Source organism: Cyanistes caeruleus, chromosome 3 (assembly GCF_971803275.1).
Source record: "Cyanistes caeruleus chromosome 3, bCyaCae1.hap1.1, whole genome shotgun sequence".
Lineage (NCBI taxonomy): Eukaryota > Metazoa > Chordata > Aves > Passeriformes > Paridae > Cyanistes > Cyanistes caeruleus.
In genome coordinates, this window is record NC_141703.1 from 55687351 (window position 1) to 55704299 (window position 16949).

At 36.9% G+C, this 16949-nt stretch overlaps 1 protein-coding gene across 28 annotated transcripts in view; it reads right to left on the reverse strand.

Moving 5' to 3' along the window:
- TDRD3 (tudor domain containing 3) overlaps positions 1-16949 on the reverse strand; it is a 165974-nt gene that overhangs the window by 53756 nt on the left and 95269 nt on the right. For 3 of the 28 annotated variants that reach the window (XM_086881113.1, XM_086881114.1, XM_086881112.1), the window contains exon 1: positions 16028-16158. The exons of 23 other annotated variants lie outside the window; for them this stretch is intronic. In XM_086881113.1, coding sequence (XP_086737239.1) covers positions 16028-16095 — 68 coding nt within the window. In that variant the 5' untranslated portion in view covers positions 16096-16158. Of the gene's footprint in view, positions 1-16027; positions 16164-16949 lie in introns of those variants that run through there. 2 more of the 28 variants (XM_086881109.1, XM_086881111.1) reach the window with 1 other exon arrangement.

Consider the following 16949-nt stretch of genomic DNA (forward strand, 5'->3'; position numbering starts at 1 on the left):
ATATATGACAAGATTAATTCTGCTATTACAAAATTCACTGCTGAGTCATGTTTTACTTTCACACCTCAAAGTAGAGACTGAGTCACAGCTGTCAAAATAGCACTCTGGTTTAGTCAAAATTTTCAGTTTATAACTTTTTACATATAAATTTATATATGAATTTTCAGTTAGGTTCTCTTGTTATTTAGGAAATATTTTGAGATAGAAGGATAAAGAGAAACTCACCGGAGAAGACCACTAATTTTTGACTTGTACTAATTTAAGCAACAGCACTTAGCAAAAACATTGCCTATCTGACCAAAATCTCTGCCAACTTCACAGAGACACCAATCATGAAATATCACTGGGGACATCTGTTAGGTTGATTTAAGCAAACATCAAAGCTTTTTAGCAAAAACCTGATTGACTTGGTTATTTCAATAGTTTTCAAAAACCCAGAATCTGTGAATATCAATGTAGGGGGATATTTTATAGTTTAGGGTTGGTTGGTTTGGTTTTTATAGATCCTTATTACATGAAAGCACAAATTAGGTAAATGCAAAAGATCAGGATCAAAGCTACTTTTAAGAAAAAAAGATCAAATCAACAATTCCGTCAGCAGAATTTTTGCTAAAGAAGTTCAAGAGAGAAAAAAAGAGTTTTCCAGTAATGTGCCAGGTGCTGCTTCTGTGCAACACGATGCACAACAATAGATTTAGTAAAAAATGGTCAGAAATTGGCTAGAAAGCAAATTGCAGCCAGGAGACATTGTACACCAGACTTAGCCAAAGCACAGATTTCTCCTGCTTTAACAGAACCTTGAAACTAGTGTGTATCAAGTTAGTCTTTTCCATTTTACCATAATAACATTGTTATACAGACTACTTCATACACCAATGAGTACTCCAAACATGTTTATATTTTCTTAACAAACTTACAGAAACTTATTTTAAATAAATTATTTTCTTTTTTCCTATTTTTATGGTCTCCTATAAGAACTATCTACGTTTTAGCTTTGAATATTTCCTGCTACAGGCCTGGCCCACAATTATTTTAAAAAAATTAAAAACTATTTTTATTAAATTTATTTTAAAATGAATGTATTTATACAGAAAAAAAATACATCTACCTTTCCCAAGTATGAAAAGGGAGTTACAATAGACAAAGCTGCTTCTTCAGATGGCATAATCCTTCCTCCCACAACATGAGGATTATTAAGTCTGAGCTTTTTCCAGATTCTGAAGGAATCAGAGTCCCTTTTTCTTTATGTTCTTAATGAGGGCATGTGATATGCTGAAGGTAGGACCTTTACAGCATAAGGCCACTCAAGTCTTTGTTCTCTGTATTAGATCAAGGAAGAAAAGAAAAAAATCTGACCCTGAACAAAACCAAACACAGTAAAAACCTGCTCTGGAGTCAAAGAGAACAGCTCTGCAGCTCTGTGTCTCTATTATATTCACTCAAGTGCCTCACATCATCTGCATTACCTGTTCTGCCCATTTTGCAAAATACCATGACTGTAGATAACTAAAGGTGACCTACAGGGTGATCCTATTACATTAATCCAACACATCTCCTATTGCCAAGTGGCAGGAAGCAAGCCCTAACCACCCATGAACCAGACCACATTGCTGGAAGTGCACACAAGTCCCCCAGTTCCCAAGATCCACCTGGCTTTGCTATACAAGCAGTGCCTGTCAATTCTTGCTCTCCACACCTCCATTCCAAGCTGTCTACCCCAACTTTCCTTTATAAAAAAAGGAAACTGGGAATCACCTGGAACAGAAATGCCGCTGCCACAATCAACAAGCTTCCCTTTTTTCCTTCTGTAAACAAACATTTCAGAATTTGCTTAATGTGAAGCAGCAAATAGATAAAAGGTAAAATAAATGGGTGAGAAGCATAGAGTGAGCAGCAGCCAAGCTCCACAAAGCTCTCCAAAGAGTCCTGAGCAAGCCAGTGGCTGACCACTGACACCTTACCATGACACCAAAAAAAAACCAACAACACACACCCACAATATAACTTCCCACTATCAGGACTAGTAACCAGACTAAGATACACTGAAAGTACCTTTACTTTCCAAGAAATAAAGTACTCACTACACTTCTTTGTCACACATTATAAAACAATCTTAGAAGTTACATACTGAAGTTATGAAAACAATTACACTGATTTCAAGGGAATTTTAATAAGTAGTGCTGCAGGAGTCACACAGGGATTCTGTGGCCTTGGAACATTAATACAAATTAGAAGAAAAAGAAAATCACAGTTTACAACCAAATGGGCATTAAGCTTCCTCAAATGGTTGAGATGGTTATTTGTGAAGCATTCTCGAGAGAAAGGAGATCAGAAGAGAAAGGAAAATAAATGTTTCTACTGCAATTCTTTTGCATTATGCTTGCTGTAACCCGAGGGATATCTCACCTATACCTCCTACTCCAGCTCCATTCATCTGAAACATGAAGGAGTACAATCCTCTTAGCAACAGCTTTTGTCAGAAAAAAACATCTCGTAGAAAGCACCTGCATTCCCACCTTCAAATGAGACATTAAAATAAGACCATCAGTAATGAATCAGCATTTTCTACATGAACCATTCACATATAAATCCACAAATCTGCAATTTTTCTGTCAAAATGTTCTCAACAAGCTTCTATGAAAAACAGATTTCGGTAATTCTTCCTTTGTAATACACGAGAAAACATATTACATCAGTGACAGGCAGAGCTGTTTTCCCACTGCTCCTTCATATCAAGTATAACATCAATTTAATAACCCACTTTTGTACAGTGTAGGTGTGCATTCTCCTTTTCAGTATTTCCCACTGCTATGGGATATAACCACAGTACCAATCTTGCCTATGCCTCTACTTACCGTGCTTTATGTTCTGCTTTACCTCATAAAGAACAAATTACACCTGATGTGGCCTGAATAGACAGATTTCTGTACTGCTACGCTATTGCCTATGTCTGAAACACTGAAGAAATTGGTGGTATCAAAGCAAGATGCATTTTTTATCTGCTCTATACAACTGGATCAAACACTTCATCTGCAGACAAACACACACGTGTATACACACACAAAAAGGTTTTAAATGAGAGCCTTATTCTACAATTAAATCCACCAGGTAAACAACTCTCCTAATAATATTTCTTTTTCAAGAGCAACTTTCTTGAAAAGCATGTTTTCTCTCTTTGCAATTAACAGTTCATGCACGAACACAAATCTTTAATCTTCCATCCTTTTTCTATCATATCATTTTTCTACAAATCCTCTGAAATTTTCTTCTACTATCTCTAGAATTAACATCTTATTAAGTAGAAGTTTTCTTTAAGGAAAGAATAAGGAAAATTAATATTAATGAACACATTCTATAAAATTTATCCATTTCAGATTCCCAACTCATCCAGAATCACTGTGATATTAGCATCACACACAAACTGTACTACCATTTCTAATTCAGTGCCAGCCACACAAATCAACATTTGAGTTTCACAGTAAATTTTATATAGCTATTTACACTGTTTATGCAAAAATACACGTTCCTTACATACCTTTGCTACAGAAGCAGATTTATACAATCGTGGCATAAAACAGTACGGTTTTCAAAGAAAAAAAAAATTACAGAAAGCTTTCAAATTTTTCTTACTTAATAACACCTCAATAGAAAACACTTGAAGCAATTAAGCAAAGAGAATCTTAAAAGACCGCAGTAGTACAAGACCACCACTGGGTGTCAGTGTTGTTCCATAACAGAAAAACTATATGCCAGCTATTTTAAAAACTTTGGATTCTCTTAATAGGGCTTCAAAGTGTTTTGCTGAACTTCAGTTGTGTAAAAGAATTACAAAGAATGTTAGAAATTTCACTGAGGAGCTATCCACTACAGCTGTTTAAAAAATAAAAACAAACTACATATTAAGACGTTATTATCCACACATGAAAATCAGATTTCCAAGAAAGTTTTTCCATATCCTTTAACCTGTATAACTACTACTGGGAAGCAACTGACACTGTTCTCTTCAGCTTCTGAGCTTTTAGTTTAAAGAACTAAATGGGAAAAATTAGGGTCAATTGTTCCTTTATCCACAAGGCAAATATCTGCAAGGGATGACAAACATAGATTCAAGTGGCACTCTTGGCAATTTCACTATTAATATTCTCAAACCAAGAAATGTCTTTTCATTTTGCAATTGCATTTAAAGATTTACTTCCTACATCTTGTTCTTGTCTTGTACATTTGGTATATCTTTCTCTGTATTTTGCACATACACCAGTGTACACAATATAGCTTATTGCTATGAGCTGTATTCTTCTTTTCCTATCGCTTTTTCAATTTGTTAACAACACTCTGAACTCTGACCTAAGCACTCACAGCTTTGCAGTTTTAAGGAGCTTTATCTCATGTTTGAGCTTAGTATTTCTCCCAGGTAGTTTAATGATAGTGTCAAATCAAGCATGATCTAGAAGATGTTTTCATGTAGCCTCAAGGTTTTGACAGTGAATCATCTGTAGCCGTTCTTCCTAGTACAGTCAAACTACTTTTATAATAACCCTACAGAAACTTAATCTAAACTCTTTCTCTATTTTACTCCTTAAAGATGCAAACCCAAAACGTTAAAATAACAGAATGGACTCTATTGTATCACTACTAAAAATCCACCAAGTTTTAAGTGCACTTATGCAAGCAAAAGACAATTTGAATCATCCAGAAAGCACACTGAGAAATTCAGAATTTTGGGTACAACTTAGTAAGCATTTAGATGAAGAGACACCAAGGTATTTAAGTCTACCTTTAAAATATTACTGACATTTCTAAAACTGGTGCACAGCCACTACATCATCTTGGTTCCCCAGGCAGTTAAACTTGCATCTCAGCTACCTAGTTCTTCACTCCTGGGAATACACCACTTCCTTAAGTGCAGTCTCCAACCCAAACCAAGCTGAAATCCCAGAAAGGAATTCATAAAATATACATTCACAAGCTCATGTTCTCAGATGTTTAGCTGACAAAACTTAAGGCCTAAACCTCTCTCAGATGTCTATGACACTTGACTTTCAATAAAAACATGAAATAAGAAAGTCAATGTATTTTTAGAACAAAAAAAAAGAAGGTTGGGGTTTTTGTACATTACATAATAAAATCAGAATGATTGTCATTGCTACACCCACCTTTCTTTTAATCTGAGAAAGCAAATCCAAGTTAATTAGCACTAAAATCAATTTTGACAGTAAAATCCTGACCTAACAAGGAAAAGGAGAAAAACCAAAACGAAAACAAAACCCAGAAGCGCAGCACTTAAACAACATCAATGCATTAGCTTCTTCCTGGCCTACTTCTACCTGAAACTTTGGGATAAAGGCCAATAATCTAGGAGCACTACAATTCTAAACACATGCAGTATCAAGCACTACAAATATTATTTCACTGTATTAGCAAGAGTGGTCCAGCAGCTGAAAGTGAGGCCCAACGCAAGCACCCACTGTGCTTTCCCTTCAGGAGCCTCCTGCTCCTGGGCAGCCTACCCCATCTTGAGTGGAATCACTTCCTTGCCCTCCTACCAAAACTCGAGAGACAAAGAGCCCAGATGGAACTGCTCTCCCTACAAGAAGCTTTTTCAGTTTCTCCTACAGTAACACAGGAGAGTTACCTTCTCCAGTGTACCTTATCCCTGGATCAGAAAGCCCTGGGACAGGATTTGATGGTAAAGAGGTTTCTGCTTGGTGTCAGAAGAAAGCAAACAGAACTCCCCCCCAAACAAGAGATGAAATCACTGCTGCTTAGTATCAGTCTATAAGGAACTTTTACCCATCACACTCATTACTTTATTTCCACTTCTTAAACCCTGCATTAACACAGTAGACACAGAGCATAACTTTCTCTACTGGAAGTAACCAACCAAGTTCCATAATGCAGCCATAATCATCAATCACATCAGAATGCAGGCACAGGGAGTTACTTAATTCACCACCATGTATGTAAGACCAGGAGCCCCTGAGTCAAACAGATTGCTATGCTGCTTCAGTGGCTATACACGCTTTCTGCAGTGAAGATTAAAAAGGTATATAGCTCTCACTTCACCACATATCCATATACAGAATCTTTGAGTGAATTAATTGGTTAAACAAGTTCAAAAAAATCATCAAAAGCCCAGGACAAATCAGAAATTTTTATAATAATAAAAAAATATTTAAGCATGTTGGAGGTTAATTTTTCACAAACGGGATGGCACTGCCGGATGACGCGTCACAAGCTTTTATTTCAGGCACCAGTCTCAGGTACAGACACGGGAGATGGTACAAGCTCACGTCTACCACGAGCAGCTCAAAATCTCTTGTTACAGAACATTTTATAAGTTTTTCAGCCAATATCATATTGCTAAAGCTTGCAGACAATTGTTTTATCCAATCACTAGAAACACACGTACACCTTCTTCAAACAATGCTTGCCTGTTTGCTTTCTATTAACAATACACAATACTCTGCTATTAAGCTTAAAACCTTCTACTATCTTGGTAAGCATATTTTTCTGCAGTCTTAAGGTCTATTTTGGCCAAGCTTAAAATCTCAACTATTGTTTCATGTCCTTGCATATTGTATTATTGTATCTTCTTTACTTTCAGGCCTTGCAGCTGCAGCTAGCTCTAAGTTCTCTGCTTTTTCTTGGGGCTTATTTTCACGGCTTCTGAAAGTCTTCTTACCTTTACTGTTTCCCACAATTTTACAGTTTTAGATGACACCAAAATCTATAGCTTACTGCTCTCTGTGACCATAGAATAAGCCATCAGGTGAATTTCAACATTAATAAACAAAAAGCACTTCAGAAGAAAATTGCTTCAGAAGAAAAGAGAAGAAAAAAAACCTCATGCAATGTGCACAGTCCTAAGTTCTAATTTAGTTATCATTAATGAAAAATATGCAGTCATTCTGGACAGTAAGTTGTGGCTTAGTAGCTGTCCAAATCACAAATACTAAGATCTGTTTTAAGAATATTACAAGAAACAACATTATAAAACAAAGCAATAAAAATTTACTAAGTAACAGTATTGCTGTTGTGTATGTAACTTTCAACTATAAAATTTCAATTTGCTTAATTTTTAATGCAGATTTCCACCAAAGGTCACACTGTGCAGTACAGATTCTCCTGACTAGTTCCAGAACCTCCAACCACAAACTTCTTCCAAGATACAGCTAAGCAAAGCTACAGCTGATCTAATCAAGAGTCCTTCTTGGAGCACAAGTTTTAATTAGGACAACTCAGAGATTTCTGAGAATCAAACTTCCTGGTATTTCAAGAACTTAATGCAATTTGTAACTCTTGAACATACTACATATTAACATATTACATTTTAAGATAAAAAAAATAGGCTTAGTTTTAAAAATCCTTAAGCTACTCTGCCCTTGGTTAACACTCTTTATTCTTACTTCCATGCTGGTTTTATATATGTACATTTATTTTTATTTCCACTGGTTTAAAATCAACTGGAATTATGGCACAATTCCATAGATTGTTACTGGCTGTTCAGTGTTTTGTTCGTATGCCTTTTCATACCTTAGATCATATTAGATACCTTTAGCTTCTCTAAATTGAATTGCGATCCTTTAGCAAATAACCTAATTAACATATACATTCTACATTTAATTACAAGAGAAATGTAAAGTCTGTTGCTAATACCGGTAAAGAGAGAGAAAGATACCAAATCCCGGTTTAGAATACATTTAACACTCTGTATGGTAGGCTTTCCATCCTTCTGAGAGCATGAAGTGCTACTGCTTGCACTGCTGCTTCAGCATAGGTTCAATGCATATGCTTTCAAATGTTACAATTCTTTTCTACTGTAATGTCCCAGCTCACTAACCTTTATAAGAGATACAGCAAACAACTGATACCTGTGTGGCCTCTGTGTAACCAAGCTGATTATACAACAGATTAGAGTCCTCAGCTTCTTATAAAAAGCAGAGAATTAACTAAGACCAGCTCTCAGCATACACAACAGAAACAATGGTGATTTACTGTACAGAAACTTAGCATGTATTTTGATCAACTAATAAATGAATTGGGAAGGCGTTGAGAATCAGTAATGCCTCCAACGCTAAACCAGATCTGTAAGAAACTATCACAGAGATAAATGCAGGAAACTGAGTCTTTCTGTTACCAGTATTGATTTGTTCTCTTCTCCTCCAAGAGTCCTAATTACAAGTTCTAAGTGTTATAAAAACCACTTTTAAGAATCTGAATGCAATTTTGCAATTGATATTTGGAGATTTCGGTTGGCTGGATCTTTTAAGGTGACTTTGCTCAGTCCCTGGCAGGAACACAGCAATTCATTGTAGTCTACAAACACCATCAGTCACCCCAAGTTCCCACTACCAATTAATTAACCAAATGATAGAAGTCTGCAGTTGGATGACACCGCAACCCGAACATCACCATCTCTGATGTCTCTAATTAGATGTCAGCACTGAAAAACTTGACCAGATACAAGTCCGTCATCCACAGAAATCATTTTCTTACTCAAGACAGGCACAAAAAAAAGGCAGTATTAGAATTAGGATGAAGAGAAACATGGTAGCAAGATGATCAAGTAATTAATTATTACCAGCAGTAGTCTGATGACATAAAAATTACTAAAAATCCCTCTTGATTTGGCATAAAACTATACAATTAAGTCATTATCTTACTGTCAGATTCTGGGTTGCATCTTCATAAGCACAAATTTGTTGATACATAGTTCCAGAACCACCTTGGTGACTTAATTTTTTAATGGATTTAGTACTGTTTCTCTTTTCCTCCTGTACTCAAGCTGATGTTACTGCCTCCTAAATTCATGTAATTTATAACTATGTTTTTCCAGCTTATAAAATGAAGGTAAATACAGCAATTATAGTGTTTATGCTAAATTATTATTACAAGGTACAAAGTGAGGCTGTGATGCTTCTGGCATTCCAGTGCATAGAAAAGCCAAGTCTACTATAAGACAACAATTAGTTCTCTGCCGAAACAGAAGGAAACATTTAAAAATTTAAAACATAAAAGCATGGCAGGAAAGAGTAAATTCCATTAACCAAATCAAAACTCAGACAAAGAAAAAGCAGCTCCAACATAAACACATCAATAACTGGTTTTCATTTCTATTTCTTTCCCTTTTCTGTCTTCCTCCTTCCCATGGGTCTACACAGTTCTCATCCTTAAACTGCAGAAAAAAAAGAAGCTGGTCTTATATAATAATATGCAAGAAGGCATGCAAGATACCAGGGCTTTATGACCAAGATATGACCTTCAAGTTCAAGCTTTCAAGTGGGTAGTTTACAATATTCTGAGAGAGATCCACAACATAAATGCATTTCTGCAAAAGTAGACCACTCTCCATGTCACTGCAGTATTATTACACTCTTAGATACAGAACTCATGTTCTAGCCTTTAAGTCATATAGCAACTGATCTACTCAATGCTATTTTTATTTTCAGAATTGAACACACATTAATCATACAAGAAAAATTAATTTATCCAAAGGTACTTTGTAGACGATGATGCAGAATTAGATGCAGAAATCAGGTGTATGTTCCTAGCCACACCTCAAGCATTACTGCCCTTCAAATATTACAACATCTATGAGAAGAGATTATAGTTTTTAAATATTAGAAGACTTGCATTTCTTAGGCTTCTCTTTTTCAACTAAACTACCAATATCTTTTTTCCTTTCCCTAGAAGGTCATGTTGTTTTCTACGTAGACTTTTTCTCCCCTTCTCCCCACCCACACAGCTTTCATGCAGTCAAACTGGACACCAACTCCTGCTAATGCCTTACAGCACTGACCAAGCTTAAAGAACCTTTTCAGGTATCTTACAAACACCATAATTAACAACCAAGATAGTTGCTTTTTATACCCCATTCAACAGCAGGATACTGCATCATACTTTCTTGGTATACATCAAAATATAAAAAAGGAACCCTCAAAATGTTTTCCTGCAGAACTGCTTCTCAGGAACCCTCATGATATGCAGGTGACTACTCCTACCTACACCCACAAAAAAATCTGCATTAAGCCTACTGAAATACATTTGTTTCTCTTCTATTCCAGATCCTTTTCAAAGTTAATTTTAAATTCCAAAGACTTGCTGCTGAAGTGCTTGCAACCCTTCAGGTTAGACATTGTCTCATACTGTAAGTAATCCCCCATCTCACAAGCAACTGTGTCTGCTGTATATAAACTACATTTTCTCGTAAATACCTAAAAAAAACCCCAAAGCTTCATTAAATAAACAAGAAAGCATTGCTTTTTTCCTTGTCAAAACTTGTCATGCCTTGTTTCTTAAATTTCTGTTTGGGGTTGCTTGTCATCCTATTATGTTTGTCTATGAAAACACTGAAAATTATTAAACTGTTTACAGAACACCATGTTAGTCTGAGTGTTTTAAGATTCTCATTTTTACAGGGGAAAAAAACTAAAGGAGCAGTAACAATAGCGGAAGCCCACTAATCTTTTCTCACAGCATTCTTCTGCTGCCACATTTACAGAAGTGTGAAGTGTGAATCATTCAATTTTACATGAAGGAAAAAGCAGGCATTTTGGAAGTAATCTTGTTACCCAACTACAGGCATATAATTTTAACCTTATCCTGGATGGACATAATGCAGATGAATAGATCAAAGACACAAAATGAGAAAGGAAAAGTACTTCACAGACTAAGGCCCCTGTCTTAACCTGTTCCCTGTCATGCTTCTTTAATATAAGGGGACATAAATAATTATCTTCTGGAAAGAAAAGTATATTTCTTAACCCCAATTAATGTAAGTTTAAATACGGAAAAAACTAAAATCACAACACAAAATATCCACCAAGCTTTGCCTCAAAAAATTTGTCCTACTGTTCAAGATTTTGAAGAACACCAGTAATTTAAATCTTTCCTCTGTACTAATTGCTAACGGCTGGAGCTTTACTCTGTGTTAAGTGCTGGCATTCAAGTATGCATCTGATGTCAGCTTACAGTGCCAGTGTTTATAATCCTCTCCTCGCACGACGTCCCAGATCACAGGTCAGGACATCTTTCACTTAGGTGTTACCACTCATGTCACATGCCAGATGGAAGTGAACAGACAGGAACCGTAACTCGTTCCTACACATGACACTATTTCAGAAAGAGACACCTTACTGATACTTCCATATTCAATGACTCAATCATGCGGAATCTTTAGGTGAAAAAAGGATTTACTTTCTACAAGGGTAGTTTCTCACAGACATTGCCTCACAGTAGGGAAGCCTCTCAGCAACAACTGCTAAAGGCCTTAATTACATAGTTTGCATGCAAGCTATCAAATACAGGCAGAGTATTCCTATAAATAGACCAGATTTATTCCCCAGAGACAGCACGTGTTGATTTGAGATGGGGTACAAAGGTTAACTTACACATGATTTGGCATCAGAACTTGGATGCAGTCTGTTCTTGTTGTGGGATGGCAGCCAAGTAGCTGCTGGCAGGCAGCATCTTACAGCAAAATTTTTGCTATGACTAATTCAGGTGACTGTAACAGTACAATAGAGAAGAATGAATATATCTTTCCCAGGGAAAAAAAGGGAAACTGTCTATCTGTAGTAGGGAAATTCAGGGCAAAGATTATCTGGAACCTCTCAGTGGCAGTCACAATCCTTTCTATAGAGACATGGTATGCTTTTGCCATCAAAAGAGCAGCTTGCAGGTAGTTCAAGCAGCTACAACCACCTTTAGCTACAAAAGGTAAATCCATTCCTTTCCTTCATTGAACAAAACAACATATTTCTGCAATAAAAATACTTAGCTTGTATAAACACTAAGCTTGTTAGGCAATTCAGTACCATTTCCCCAGTCCTAGTCCCTGCAAGCTACCAGAAATTGCCTGCTTTTAACTGGAAGTACAGGGGCTTCACAATCTTCTTAAATACATTTGTCATGCTTTTTAATCAATATTTATGAAATATGCTGGTTCTAACCTGCCCCGTTGTAACCCATGAAGAAAAATGTTCATTTTTTAGTCCAAGCTAACAAGTGTTAGGGCAAAGGTCTGTTTGGATTCTCCTACTAAAACAGCAAGGGTATAAAATAAACACAAATTCATTTTCAGCATACTTCAACATCTTCGCATTGCTGGAGATACGCAGCTGTACACCAATATTCTTCTCCTTCTGCTAAGTAGAAGATAACATCATGCTATGGCAAAGCAGAGTATCCCAATTTTACCCACAGATGCAGCATTCATGAAGATTTATCAATCAATAAAGCCAAGCCACACTAAGCATAGGAGTAGTCATATCTGAAAGGCTCAACATATAGAGAAAAATTTCCTAGACAAAAGTAAGCTAGTACAGAAGGAATTCAAACAATAAATAAGCAAAACTCCCAGACACCAAGAAAAACCTTTTTTACATATATTAAATAATACACCTTAAAAATCTCTGTCACAATCTTCAAGGAAAGAGTGTCCCTACTTCCACCTCTTCCTCCCTTTGTCTATTGGATGCTGAATTCCCTTTCCCAAAACCTCTCACTCCCCCACCCAATAGATATTAAGTTTAAAAGTTTAGCTGCTGATCAAGAATAATTGCATCTGTGTTGATGTACATCTACCCTAGAGAGCTGTTTCTGTCACACATTCTCTCTCACTCCTCTCTGTGGCTGGTATTTGCTCTGGCACAGTAATTTCCCCCTCTACTTAACTCTGATAATGCTGGTGCTGCCACTGTCACTGATGGACTTGGCCTTGGCCAGCAGTGAGTGTCTCCTGTTGCCGGCTGGAATTGGCTCTGGCACATGGGGGAAGCTTCTGACAGCCAACCCTGTAGCCCCCGCTACCAAAACTTTGCCACAGAAACTCAATAAGCAAGCTGTCATGCTTTAAGTCTAAACACAAAAGAATGCTAACATGCTTTTTACAAATGAAAAGAGCCTATGTTTGTAAAAAATGTTTTCTTTCTATAAATAGCTGTAGTTTTCAAAGTTTTCTACTTTAGAAAGAAATTTATTTGCCAGCTCATAGTAATCAACAAGTCATACAAAAAATTGCAGTTCAAAGTGAAGATTTTAGCTTCCTGGGGGAACTGGAGTATTCAGAAATTACAGAAACATGCCAAAAAGTAAGGTACTCCAGGAACAAGGACCTTGAATTCGTCATGTGCTCAAGTTAAAGAGCTGTCTATGGAGGTACCTAGTAGTGGCATGTGAGACAGCACCAGCTTCCAGCAGGCCAGGGTGCTGTGTGACACCTGGCAGCCCTCAGCCTCATCCAGCATTAGGCACCTGCCTGTCAGGTAGCACGGCAGAGCCCTCGCGCCAGAAGGACCTGGCAACTTGGCTCACACGGGCACGCTGCCCACTCCACTCACAATGGAAGTAAAGCCTCTGCCCCAGCTGCCATCCATAAAAGAGTGATAACAACACCTCTGCCTCACAAAAGTACTTCAGGGAAAATTGAATTTGAGGTGGGAAGCATTCAGACACAAAAAGCAGATATTTTTATGAGCACATTTGGAGTCTTTTTAATCAACAACTAGACATTTGAAGCAACATAGTTATCATACCTTGCATTCAAAAATACTGCAAGGATCACATACACAAACCAACAGTCCTTCCTCTGTTATCTTCCTCCATATCCTCCAGGGAAATGCCACACAGAGAAGCACATTTATTTTATATACAGTGATATATTGTATGTGATGCTATAATTAAAAAACAAAACCAATTAATATTCTCCACTATGGTAAAAAAAAATTAAATCACTGGACTGTGTCATACATCCATCTTAACTATAGCTAACCAACCTTGAAAACAAATACTACTTTAAAAATGGCTCAGTTGAAAAGGAACATTTTATGAACTACCACTGCCCTTCTGAACTGGGTCTCTAGAACTAAAAGGTGAAGCACATAACAGGAACTCATCCAAAACTCCAGAGCTTCTAACACACAAACAGGGGCCTTACACTCCAAAAACAAATAAAAATTTATACAATCATTTCAGTTGGAAAAGACTTTTAAGATCGAGTCCAGCTATTAATGAAACACTGCTAAGTCCACTACTAAAACATATCCCTGAGTACCACATCTTTTAAAAACCTCCAGAAGTGGAGACTCAGCCTCTTTCCTGGGCAGCCTACACCAAGTCTTAAACTTTCTGTGCAGAAAGTTTTCCTAATATCCTAAACCTCCCCTGGGAACAAACTGAGGTTTTTCCTCTTGTCCAACAACTCATTACTTGGGAGAAGAGACTGACCCCCACCTTGCTACAACCTCCTTTCAGGCAGTTGTAGAGAGAGACAAGTTCTTCCCTGAGCCTCCCCTTCTTCAGGCTAAATAACCCCAGCTCTCTCAACCACTCTTAACACTTTTACCCCAGATCCTTCACCAGAATCATTCCTCCTCTTTGGACACCTCCAGCATATATACATAAATATGTAAATATATAAAAAAATACATACAGAGAAAAATAAATTCTACACAGTTAAAAACAGGAAAAAGCAATCTGCAACTAACCAGTGCCACCTGAACAGTTCTGATGAGATTCAGTGACCCTCACTACAGAGGGTAGGCTGGATATTTGAATCTGAATGAGTCACTGCCCCATTTGCAAACACCACAGCAATTTATCTTTCTTATCCTGGACACCTAGCTTAGAGAGAGATGAATGGCCTTCTGGAGGTAATTATTTCTGTAAATTTAATGGAGATATAAGAGTAACCAGCTCAACACAGGCATCTAAATTTTAGGTAATTAAATCTGGACAGAGAATTAAACTTGTGTCTGATGTTGGACCATAACTCCAAGACTACATATTCCTGACAACAGGCGTCAAGACAAGAGCACAAGAGCTACATTTTGAAATTGACAGGCTAGTATTTACCTACTTTTTGAATGTAACGGCAAGAAGACCTTTCAGTATTGTCAGAAAAGAAAGCTTCTGCTTTCTTTTCTTTCTTCAAATAGACAGAACCATAACATTAGGGAAAATCAAATTGTGTCCTTATAAAAAGCAATTAAAAATATGTATAAACACATTCAAACTCTTCTGAGAATCCTAAGAAATGCCCTAGTTTCTTAAATATCAAAGAAAAAGTCCTCCTTAAAAGGAACTAGACTTGTGCTTCCTCCCCTTTCTGCTAATAGGAAGACAGAAACAGCTACTACAGTCAGTCATGAAGAGGACTTGTCCAAGAAGTTAACCCATCATTTTACCACCTTTCACCAATGTCTGAATTTTTTGACTTGGGAATATGACAAATTGATCTGGATGATTTCAGGGGAACAACTACTTCCAACACTAAATTACTTTTATGCCTAGAGCACCAATGGCTGCCATAGACTGCAGAAATATGCAGAAAGGAGAAAGTGTTTATTTGGATCACTAAATGACGTCCTTCTACACAGGAGCCCAAGACCTCTGAACAACGAACCAATATGATTTGGCAGAAGCCATTTATTGTTTACATTATATATTTATTTATACATTATAAAGCTACTGTTGACATGAACACACATCTTTTCATTGGTGCCCCTATCCTGTCCACAGGCTCTACACGCACCCCTCAGGGCACAGGGTTGGTCACAGTTCAGGTGTTGAACTGCCCTCTGTTACCTGGCTCTGGGGTCCTGCTTTCTTGTTTTTCAGCCTCTTTTTTCTTATTTTTAGAATAGCTTATGTCTCTGCAACCTTGAGAAATTTCAGAGGGTCTGATAATAAACTCTAAATACGGTTTGGCTGGAGCACATCATGGCCCAAGCTGCTCAGATGCATTACTACACTTCTAGAAGTCACCATCCTGGAGCACATGCAGCACCACAAAAGCCAACAGCACAACAATAGCCACAGACTGCTTGCACAGTCCAGCACATTTTTACACCAAAAAGTAAATTACTGCCTCAACATTAAAGAAACCCCCGACAAGCAAATAATATACATAACTGTAAAACACTAGAAGTCTGCAAATTCAGGTATCTGCTTTAAAAAAAAATTGCTTTTAATTTCTTCATTGAACAGACATGCCCATAAACTTCTAATTTGTTTGACTCAAACTTACCACAAATGGCATGCAGACAGTTCACAGCAGCAATAATGTGAAATCTTACAATTTCTACTCTGTTTCATCCTATGTGCACCACAAAAATTCTTCCATCTTGCACTGCCTCTAGAAGTTTCTGAAGTTGATTTTATAACTGTAGTTTCACATGGAGATAGAAAATTCAGGAATAGGAAAATAAAGCTCTCAGTAATTTCTCTAACAGGTTAGACTGAAAAAGAACATGTTGTTTTTAAAACCTATGTTTTTTACTACACAAAAATTACATTAAAGATACAAACAATACCAGAAGAGGGAGAAAATATGAACATTAAATGTCAGACAGATTTCATAAACAGTATTTTAATGTGTATGTACTCATACCACTTCAGGTATAGGCAATACCATAAAATAAGGTATAACTCTTATCTTCAATACCTACTATTTTCAGTCCACACTAAAGACAATATTATGCCACCTTTAAGACTTTTGCTCTTTTTTGTCACTTTTTTTTGTAAGGATATTGTGATCACAGAATCCAAGTGAACATTATGAAATAATTAAACATGCCTTAAAGGGCTTCCATAAGGTGAGATGGCATTACCTTTCTCAAAATGGAATTACACAGATTTTAGTTTAAAGTATCAAAAAGACAAGCTTTGACTTTGAATGCCCTGCTTGAAATAACTTCAGTGTTTCTGGCCTGAGTAGTTATTCTGATAAGAATTTAGAGATGTGCACTGAATGTGCAACCCACGCTTTTGAAAATCCTGACTCCAGCTTTCTCCAATGCTCTGCTTTAATTCCCAGTCAGAATTCCCACCCTTTCACTTCTCAACCCTCCCTATCTGATAGAAAACAGTCTTTTCTCAGACACTGTATGAAAAATGAGGAGAGTGACAGTGAACTGTTACAGAGATACTTAGCAACACATACAGGGAGA